This window comes from Choloepus didactylus, chromosome 9 (assembly GCF_015220235.1).
Source record: "Choloepus didactylus isolate mChoDid1 chromosome 9, mChoDid1.pri, whole genome shotgun sequence".
NCBI classification, from domain to species: Eukaryota; Metazoa; Chordata; class Mammalia; order Pilosa; family Megalonychidae; genus Choloepus; species Choloepus didactylus.
The window spans coordinates 124,693,902-124,703,694 of NC_051315.1; the positions used below are offsets into that span (position 1 = coordinate 124,693,902).

The 9,793-nt window shown below is 54.1% G+C and overlaps 1 protein-coding gene and 1 long non-coding RNA gene across 6 annotated transcripts; one reads left to right on the forward strand and one right to left on the reverse strand.

The window, feature by feature from the left end:
• Positions 1-355: 355 nt before the first annotated feature.
• Positions 356-8,904, forward strand: LOC119544548. Of its 4 annotated transcripts, none has more exons than XR_005218861.1 (3): positions 356-426; positions 4,390-7,282; positions 8,451-8,904. It is a non-coding gene; the product is annotated as an uncharacterized LOC119544548 (long non-coding RNA). The 4 variants fall into 4 exon arrangements; XR_005218859.1 differs by lacking the exon at positions 356-426 and adding an exon at positions 2,134-2,625; XR_005218858.1 differs by lacking the exon at positions 356-426 and adding an exon at positions 2,914-3,978.
• On the reverse strand, positions 2,083-3,661 carry LOC119544547 (translation initiation factor IF-2-like). 2 transcript variants are annotated; one of them, XR_005218857.1, is made up of 2 exons: positions 2,472-3,661; positions 2,083-2,334 (listed from the first exon to the last, which is right to left on the reverse strand). XR_005218857.1 is itself a non-coding variant. In XM_037850015.1 (2 exons), exons 1-2 carry the CDS (start codon positions 3,509-3,511, stop codon positions 2,294-2,296), a joined length of 768 nt encoding a protein of 255 aa, XP_037705943.1. In that variant the 5' UTR covers positions 3,512-3,661; the 3' UTR covers positions 2,083-2,293. The 2 variants fall into 2 exon arrangements, 1 of the variants encoding a protein (XP_037705943.1); XM_037850015.1 differs by having other exon boundaries at positions 2,785-3,661.
• Positions 8,905-9,793: the final 889 nt, after the last annotated feature.

Here is a 9,793-nt window from a genome sequence, read left to right on the forward strand (position 1 = left end):
AAGGGGATTCAGGGAGCAGAGGTCTGGAGCATAAGAAAAGGTCGGGAGAGGCAGAGAGGAAGAGATCTTCAGCCACAAAGGAGTTCCATGGGATGGATGAAGTTGCTGGAGAAGAAACAGAACAGGAGCCAGAGAAGGAGGTGGAGGAGACAGGAAGTGGGCCAGCTGGAGGTGCACACAGTGGGCTCACTTGGGGTGTCTCCCCAACGGTCTGTGACTCAGCCCTCTACAGGAGGCAGCTGAAAAACAATAAACTCAATGTGTACTGGGCGCTTGCACCTGTTTCGCAACCCGTCACATGCCTTAAAACTATTTGGTCTTCTACGCAGCCCTGTAACTTGCTATTATTGCCCTCACTCTTCCGGCGCATGCAGCTGGAGAAGCGGGGTCCCGGAAAGATTGAGGTCATTCCAGAATCTTCGACAGGTACACACCGGTTTGACCTTCCCAGGTATTTTCGGCAGGGTCTGCTCTGATTGGCCGCTGCCTGTCCCTAATGGTTGTCAAATGTTTTGAACGTCGCCCGGGTTACACAGCTGGACCCAAACCGGGCCTGCGGGTGCCAAAGGCGGTGGTCTGGACCGCGACCCTATCTGCGTAGGCCGCCACGGCCCAGAGCGGCACACCTCACAGATAAGCAACGCGTAGCAAGGCGCCTTCAACTAGAAAGCAGTCGAAATGCCAAGCGCGTTGATTCCTCCGCAGAAGGAGTAAGAGGAGCCTGTTGAAGCTGGGCTGCCGGAGGGCGGAAGAGACACGGCTGTGGGGAAGCAGCATTCCCTCTGCTTGCTCGAGGGGGAAACTGAGTCAGAAGGAAAGGCCTGCCTGAGCGGAGCCCCATGGTCAGCCGCCCGGACGGCACTAACCGGGTTAACCCGGGTGTGTCTTCAAGGGCTGCCCAGGCCCTTCCGAATGGACCACCAGGTGGCGCTGTCCCCCCAGGCTTGTCCCGCTGGACCCCACCTGCCCTCAGCAAACCAGGACCTGGAAGCAAGCCCCAGGGACCTAAAAAGTAGAAAAGATATGCTGAAGGGGGTGCGGGGGGAGGGGGTCTCTCCTTACGCATCAGGAGGGAAGGCAGGATGCAAGGGGGATTTATACACCTGTCAATCCCCTAAACACCCCTGTGGAGGCGCTCTTGTGTGTCCCCCTTTTTTTACTCCCCCCCCTCATTCCTACTAGCCTGTTCCTATTTCCCACTCTTTCTCACCCCTTTCCTACCCACCCCTTGTTGATTACCAATCTCTTTAGTTTCGGGTTTATCTTTCCTATGATTCTTTTGCACGATGAGTAGATTTATATGTATTTTCTTGTCTCTCTTTTTTTCTTACATGATTCTCCACACTTTGATTCATTCACTTAACTGTATATACTAAACATTATTCTTTATTAATTCATGGAGATCTTCTCATTATTTTTAATGTGGCATAATACTCCATTGTGTGGATATATCATAGTTTTTTCAACTACTCTTCAGTATGTGGGCATTTAGGTTGTTTGCAATATTTTACAGTCACAAATAACATTGCAGCAAATAGCCCAGTGCATGTGTGTTTTTGTATCGTTGAGTTTGTTCCTTCAGGGTAGACTCCTAGGAGTGAGGTTGATGTGTGTCTTGTCCCACTTTACAGATGAGGAATTTGAGGCTCAGAGATGTTAGATAAGATTCCCCAAATCAATCGAGAAGCTAGGGAGGGGCAGCACTCGGTCATTTGATACCAAAATTAGCTCCCAAGGGGACCACAAACAGGTGCCCCCATTGCTGGTGCCACTGCCATCACTGATGCCTGTGTGGACCCCAAATTCTGAGTGGTGGCTTGAAGTTCCACCACAACTTTATTCTTTGCAGTGTTCCAGTAACAATTCCAGCAGCCAAGGCCTCAAAAAGACAGCCTCTCCTTGCACATGAACCTTTTCAAAGCCAAGGGTTCAAGCCTCCTTGCCCTCTGGTCTCCAGGGACCCCACCGACCCACCCCCCAACCCAACAGCCTCCAGCTCTATAAGGCTGAGGTTACCTCTCCCCATTCAGGCAGAGCCTGGGGCCTCCTCTGCCCCAGGAGACTAGCTCTGGGCTCCCCACCCACCCAGGGCCCCAGCTGGCACAGGCTTTGCCCCCCCACACACACCCCATGGCAAGCAGCACAACACAAATAAATGCGGGGGCCATTTGAACCAGAACAGACTGCGGCTGGGGCCACGCCAGGTGCCAGAGTTTTTTCTGCTTCCACCAACTCCTTTTATGGCTTCTGGACCCAGTTCCTTCTTCATGAAATGTCAGAACTGGAAAAGGCCTCAGGAGTCACTGGGTCCAACTGTGCCAACACTTGCCTTTTCTATATAAAAGAAAGAAAACCGTCGGGAGGGATCCCCGCCTCCGGCCATAACCACGCTAGGCGGGGCGGCCTCCTGCCCAGGAGAGAAACGCCATCCCTGGGGCGGGACCTGGGCCCGGGAATACCAGTCCCGGCACCTGTGAAATGCTTCCGGCCTAACCAGGGCTGCTTCCAAGATCCCTGTCCCCGGCTTCTGAGATTGCGTGTCTAAGCCCCGGAACCCCGCGGTCGGACCCTCTCCTCTCAGCCCTGGCAGTTTGGGGCAGCTAGTGTGTCTGGGCGCACGTGCGTGTAAGTGAGCAAGTATATGCAGAAGCTTGCGCGCGGCCGAACTTGCCAGCGCGCGCGTCTATGCGCGCCCCCTATGGGCCCAAGGCCGCGGCTGGCTGTCGCAGCTGCGTTCACCCCGCCAGGTGGCCATGTGCAGCGCCGCGTGTGCCCGGCGTGTACCTGCCCGGACTGCCCGCCACTCGCTGCCGAGAGTCCGGCTGTGCACCGCTGCCGGGCGGGCGCGCGGCATCGGAGAGTAGGGACTTCTGGTTCTCGGTCCCGGGGCCGAGCCGCCCCTCCCCGCCGGGCATTTTCTGCTTTCCTGGGGCCTCCTCCCTCTCTCCGCGAGGCGCGTTCCAGGGAAGGGGAAGCAAAAGCAGCCCCTCCCGGGCGGGCCGGCGAGGGTGGCGAGGGTGGCCCGGCTGCCCGGCCCCTCCCCTGCGCTCTCCGCGCCACCCCCGCCCCGGCGGCCGGATGGGTTTTTCCATGACTGACGCGGCCGCAGGCCGCCTTTGTTCCCGCCGTCCCCGTCGGTGCCTGCGAGGGGCCCGCCTCCCCTACGCGCCGGGGTTTTTCCAGGGTTCAATTGGAGCATGGCGAAGCCGGCCCCCCGCCCTCGGCCCTCCGCGCGTCCGGGCCTGAGCGGCGCTCCCAGCTGCCGCGTTACCCCTGCCCCCGCCGCTCGGGCCAGCGGACTCGGAGCCCCACACTGATGCACCCTTGGCGAGGCGCGGTCCGATCCCGAGGACGGCCCCGGGCTACCCGTGGGGGGGCGGGGGCCAGGCGGGGGCGGTGTTTGCAGACCGCGAGCCCGGGTGGCCTCTGCCTCCGGGTGACGGAAGGGCGTCAGTTTCTCCCAAGGGGCGGGCGGCGTAGTGGGGCTGTGGGAGGCGGGGGCAGCCCCCATTGCGGAGGGGGCCCCACGCGCGCGCGCAGCTCCGGGGCGGAACGCGGGGTGGAACCGGCTCCCACCCCCACTGGAAAGTGAAGCACCCCGGCAGAAAGCGCCAGGGCCCGGGGCTGTCCCCGCGCTCCCGAATCCCTCCCGCCGTCGAGAAGTGTGTGATAGGCAGGCAGAAAAGGGGCGGCGGGGAGATTACCTACAAGAAAGGAACGTTCAGAAAGTGGGGGCAGGTCCGGTGCCCTCGGACCCCCGTGAGTCCCGTGGGGTCTCTGTCCAGCGGCGCAGGGCTTGTCGGGGCTGAGCTGTGTTCAGTTTGTACGTGTTTCTGCGAATCCCGCCTTTGCGCGCCTGGGAGCCTTCAGCTGTTACCCGGCCATGTTGGCGGGAAAAGCGTAAAAAACGCTGAGTTTGCTTCCAGTGAGGCCTGCTAAGCATTGGAGGAGAAGCCATACTCAGAGGGTGGCCTCCAGGTCGGGGTAGGGACGTCTGGCAGAGGAGTGGGTATTGGGTTAAGAGGGTATCTGTCCCAGTGGGGTTTGGGGAATCCTGGGCGGCCCTCTCCCCACAGCGCTGCAGGAGGTGACTCAGATGGCTACAGATCCCCCAGGCTAGGGTGGGAGCAGGAGGGAGGGTAAGGGGCTCCGTGTCTGCTGCACAACCAGATTCACAGAAGCTCAGCACTGTCTCCCTGTGGGAGGTGGAAGCCCCTGCACCTTGAGTGCCAGCTCCTTTCCCCCTCCCTGAGGGATTATCCTGTTTCCTAGGCAGTAGTCGGGAGCCAGTGGCACTGCCTCCGAGTGCCAGCTTTGCCAGCTTTGTTCCTTCTCCAGTGTCTGCTGTCTGACGGCCCCACCCCTCTTAACCCTCTTCTCTGCTTTCAGGTGCCGTGTGTCTGCCAGGCTCCCACAGCCCCTAGGATGGAAAAGCCTGGGTCCCACACAGCCAGGCTCCCTGCTCACACGTGGGACGGACTCAGATGCCCCTTTACCCCTGTGGGGTTGGTGGGAAGTTCTAGAAGTGAGGCAGAGCCCCTGCCCTGGCCCCTCCCACAAGGGGGACTTTCACTGAGATACCTGTGGACCTCCATCAGTCCCCACCATTCCACAGTGACTGGGACTCTCAGAGTGTACAGGACCACCACCTCATGTGGACCGGAATGATCAGATGAGCAGGGCCCCCCAGACTCAACTGACAATACTGGAGTGAGGGTGGCCATAAACAGAATGCAATCCGGCAACCCAAATGATGGCATTTTGGCTTCTCCTTTCTGGAGAAGGGGCTTCAGCCATTGTTTCATATCTAGTTAATACAGATGGTTCAAATGGTAAACGCTATGATTTCTGCTGGTCCTCACTGGCCCAGGTCTGATGCAGGTTAGAAAGAGGTTGGCAGGTGTTGGGCAACGGACCCCAGGTGTGATTCCCGTGAGGCACAATCGTGGAGATGAGGTCACTATAGCACTAGCACCCTGTTCTCACCCAGACGGAGACTCTTAGGCCCTGGCCTAAAGCATTACACTCACATACACATTCCTGAACCTGCTGAAGGTCGGAGTGTTTTCTTCCCCCTTTAAAGGCAGAGGGGGTGGGAGAGCAGGAGCAAAGAGGGTGCTGTGGTGGCTTGGAGTTGGGAACCCCAGAAAGATGTATTGTTGATCTTAACCATTCCTGTGGGGTGAGCCCACTGTGAATACGACCTTGTGATGAAGTTGCTTCATAAAGCTGTGGCCCCCCTTGATCAAGGTGCATCTTAGTGCTGGGACTGGAAGCCTTATAGAGAAGGAGTAGCTAGGAACTGGCAGTCAACGGAACCCAGAAGAGAAAAGAGACGATTCTGCCACGTGCATTGCCATGGGGTGGAAAAGCCAAGGAACACGAAGATTGCCGGCCAACTAGAAGATGCCGACCCCCAGGAGGAAGCAAGCCTTCTAGCCTCTGAAACCATGTGCCAGTAACTTCCCATTGTTAGGCTGACCCGTTGTGTGATATTTGTTTTAGGGAAACTAATATAGATGCTTTGATCTTGGTGGGTTCTAAAAGTGGGATGAGATTTCCAATGATGATAGCAAAAGCTTATTTAGTATTTGCTCTGTGCCAGGCTCTTTACACATAGTAATCTGTTTAACCCACCTAACAACCCTGGGAAGTAGGCACCGTCACCCTTGCTGGCTTTGAAGAACATTTGAGAAATTGGGATATAGACTAAACTTTTGATCAATGTTAAATTTCTTGAACTTGATAACCATACTTAAGGTAGTTGTGTAAGTGAATATCCTTGTTCTTAGGAAATGTACATGGAAGCTTTAAGTACAGTTCATGGAGCATGATGTATACAACCTACCCTCAAGTGTTCAGAGAATGAATAGATGGATCGAATGATACAGTAAGTGTGGCAAAAGTTAAAATTGGTGGATCTGGGTATCTGAGGAGCAGGGATATGTTGGAGTCCTCTGTATGGGGTTTGTATTTTTTTTTTAACTGTAAGTTTGAACGTGTTTCAAAATAAAAAGTTGAAAAAAAGAAAAAAAAAGGAAGGGGGCCAAGGCATAGCCCCATCAGTCCTGCTGTTCACCAACACGCCTCTCCCACACCCCCACTGGTGTTTAGCAGGTGGGATATTCACTTCCCTTGTACTGGGGGTTGAAGCATGTCCTCCACAAAAGGCATGTGTTCAGGTCCCAGCCCCTGGTTCGGCAGGTATGAACCCATTTGTAAATTAGATATTATTAGTCAAGGTATGCCCAAACTGAATGAGGGGGCCCCGTAATCCAACCTGGCTGAAGTCCTTATAAGCAAAGGAAATTGGACACGGGAGAAGCCACAGGGAGCAGCCAGAAACTGGAAGTAAATGGAACCTGAAAGAAAAAGGAGGAGACTCAGCCATGTGCAATGCCATGGGATGGAAAATCCAGGGAACCCCAAGATTGCCGGCCAACTAGAAGATGCCGACCCCCGGGAGGAAGCAAGCCTTCTAGCCTCTGAAACCATAAGCCAACAAATTTCTGTTGTTAAGCCAACTCGTATTGTATTTGTTTTAGCAGCTGGGAAACAAACACCTTGTAACTAATGGCTGCCCTCCTTAACAGACTTCAAGGGGTGCTGCCCACACTGGCAGGTGGAGTTTGGAAATTTCTGTGGGCCTTGGGGGGTACAGACTGTGGCACTTGGCATTATGCCATCCTCCCACTGCCCCCTCCCCTCACCAAGCGGATGATTTCTCTTAAGTTCCAGTTTCCTGGAAAGTCTCCTTCCCCAACTGTCCTGGCACCCACCATGGGGGAGAAGTGAGGTGCTGCCCCAAGTCCCTCATCTGTGGGGTCCTGGCAGCTCCTTGTAGGGCTGCACCCCAAATCCTGCATCTTGCTGGTCTTGGATGGATTTTCCTGGCTGGGGCCCATCCCTGCCCCTGAGGCCTCCTAGATCTCTGCTCAGAATTTCCAAGCCTCTCTAAAGACCACCAGTGGGAATCCCTCCTCCCCCAGTGATAAGGACCTCTATAAGTCCTTTTTGGAGTATAAGAAGGTTCCTGGAATCCGACTGGAGTTCTGCCTCATTCCCTGGAACATGTTCACTGAAGATTGTGGCCTCCTTACTAGGGGGTTATGAGAAGTCTTCTCCCAGTTCTGGGGAAGCTGTTTGTGCTTGTTTTTTCACTGCCCTGGTTTGCTCCCTTCCCTCCTGGGCAGAGCTGTCGCCCCCTTTCCACGTAAACTGCAGGGGAAATGACCTCAGGAATGGCCTAAAAAGCTGCTCTTCAGCCCCAGAATCTGAAATTGTAAGTATCCTATGAACCATGCTCCTTGTGTCAGCTCTCCTCCCTCCTCATCCTCCCTCGATCCTCACCATTTTTGGTGTCCTATCTTTATACCCGTTTTTCTGCTCCATCCTTGGGAATTGATGACCCCAGTGTTGGCCGAACCTCTGGGCTAGAGACCTGGCATTACCTCGTCTTCCCCCCCCCCTCCCCAGACGTAGCACAAGGGTGTAGAAGGAATGCCCGCTGCTGTGCCCCTTGCATCCCCAGAGTCCCAACTCTGCCCAGCCCCAGCTACAGTCCCAGGGTGTCGCCCCACTGAGGTCACAGCAACGGATGGTGCTCCAGGCTCTCATCTCTTCCCCACCAGACAGCTGGGCCCCAGGCAGTGTCCAGCTGATGCTGTTGGACTGATAAACTCTACAGGGAGTCCTACTTTGAGAAAGAGATAAAGAGAGAAAAAGGAAGGGAGAGAGGAAGGAGGAAGAAAGAAAAAGGGAGAGAGAGAGGGAGGGGGATGGGTAAGAAATGTTGGAAACAAAGCAATACCTGTAAGGTAATAAACGCTTACTCGGTTCTGGAGGGGAAAAGAATTTATTTACGATCTTGCAAGAACTGCACACAGCCAGGTATGTGGCAGGCTGGCGCACCAGAAAAAGAGCATGGGACATTTATATCCTACTCCTAATATGCATGTCCCTCCCCTGTTTCCCCATTGGCTGGATGCTCCAGAGGTTGCAGCCTATCCGGGAGAGCTAACTAGCCCACCTTTGAGATTTTGGATTATACAGCCTATCCGAGAGAGCTCATCCAGTTTAAATTTCCCGCTGAGAGTTCCCGCTTTTCACCATACCCCCACATTCTTTTACGTTCCAGTAACCCTGGTTATCTTTCCCACCTAAGGAACTGGCGCTGATTCTAGACTTACCTCACGGCGCGCTCTCTCTCTCTTTCCTTCTCCTCACTATGGGCTAGTTTAAGCCACCTCTTCCGCCCAGTCTCCGTTTTTCTCTATTCCATGTGGTCTTTATGTGAAAGCTAAATTTAACCCTTTCTTACAGAAAGAAATCTCTTTTTGAAAAATAATTATGCACATGATTCAAAAACAAACAAAACCTGTCTCTTCTATCCTTGCAATTCTACTCCACAGAGGTAACTACCTTTAGTGTTTCTTGTGTTGTTCTTCCAGGTATTTTCTAGGCCCCCCTCCCCAGCGAAAAGCCCTGGTTTGTAGTGTTTGCCAATTTCCGTGGTGTCAATTCTCCCACCGTGGCTGGTTTCAATGAATGCAGAGCTGAGAAGAGAGCACGGCATCCTCCCGGAGTGAGAGCCCCCCCCAGCCATGGGAAATTACATGTGCATCGTTACCCGCAGCCAGAAACACACACAAGTGGGATCACACGGCACCTACACCTGGTGTTTGCGTTGCCCTTAACAACCTTTTCAGTAAGGTGAAGACAAGTCGGTAACAACAACCAGCATGTGCTCCTCACACAGGACTAGAGATTGGCGGGGAGAGAGAGGTTGTGGTAGGGAAGCTGAGAAGTCTATGGCAAAATGACCACTGGGAAACTAAAGGACAAGGGGATTTAAGAAGCTAATAGTGTGATGTTTCTGAAGAATAAAACTTTGATTTAAATAAATGTTGAGGAAATAATATCTGAGTTTCTAATTGAGTAATGAGGAGTTAAGGGAGCCCTTAATTCAGGACTGGATTTCAACTGTTCTGGCAGAAACAAAGATTCTTCACCTAGCTCCATCTAAAACATCAGATGATTGACACATTTCCCAGCCAGAGGGAATTCAGGAATCCGGAGAAACATCCTATACGAGTGTGACCAAGAGATTTCTTGTCCCCTTCAGAAACCATGGACGAACTAGGCCCTGCATCTGCAGCAATTATTCACCCTGGTGACTGCCCAGGCCTCCCTCTGAGCTCCATTAGGAAGCATTTGTTTTTGGAAAACAAGCTCTTTAGAAGAGGGTTGGTGCTCCCCGGGATCCTGGGTGGCTTCCTCCATGGTTGGCTCTCCACCCTGCCTCCTGGCACCTCTGCCAGGTGTTTGAGCTTCCAGCAATGGCTGTCAGCAGGATGATGGGGTTTGGTGACCACCTGTGCCCTGGTGCTCTGGGTTGTTGGCTGGAAAACTGCTTCTAGCAGACAGTTGAGATGCAGTCTCGTAAATCCTTTAGGTGGCGGCAGGTGGCTCAGGGGACCCATAGCCTCACGCTGTGTGAATCCTCACCCCCCTGCCTCCACCCCAGGAGTGGTTGTACAAGAGGGCATGGTGTTGAGCCTTACAATCATTTGTGGGAAAGAAGTGGCTTTCTAAAACACCCATCTCATACCTAGAACTGAGCAAAGAAGGAGTCAGTCCAAATGCTCAAGTGTGCAAGGGTCAGGATCCCCCAGCTCAGGGGCCACTGATCAGTAAGAGGAGGTTACAGATGACTTGGCAGGCAGTACCCTGGGGCCCCTTGAGGGAGGTGACTGTTTCCCCATAAGAAGCAATCCTCTGGGACCCATCTTTA

Excerpts from the sequence above, each read along its gene's own strand:
- LOC119544547 (XM_037850015.1), bottom strand. The coding sequence starts at position 3,511 with ATGGGGGCTGCCCCCGCCTCCCACAGCCCCACTACGCCGCCCGCCCCT. Across the intron at positions 2,335-2,784 it reads GTGGCGGGCAGTCCGGGCAG|AAAAGGCAAGTGTTGGCACA; the intron begins GTACACGCCGGG and ends TCTTTTATATAG.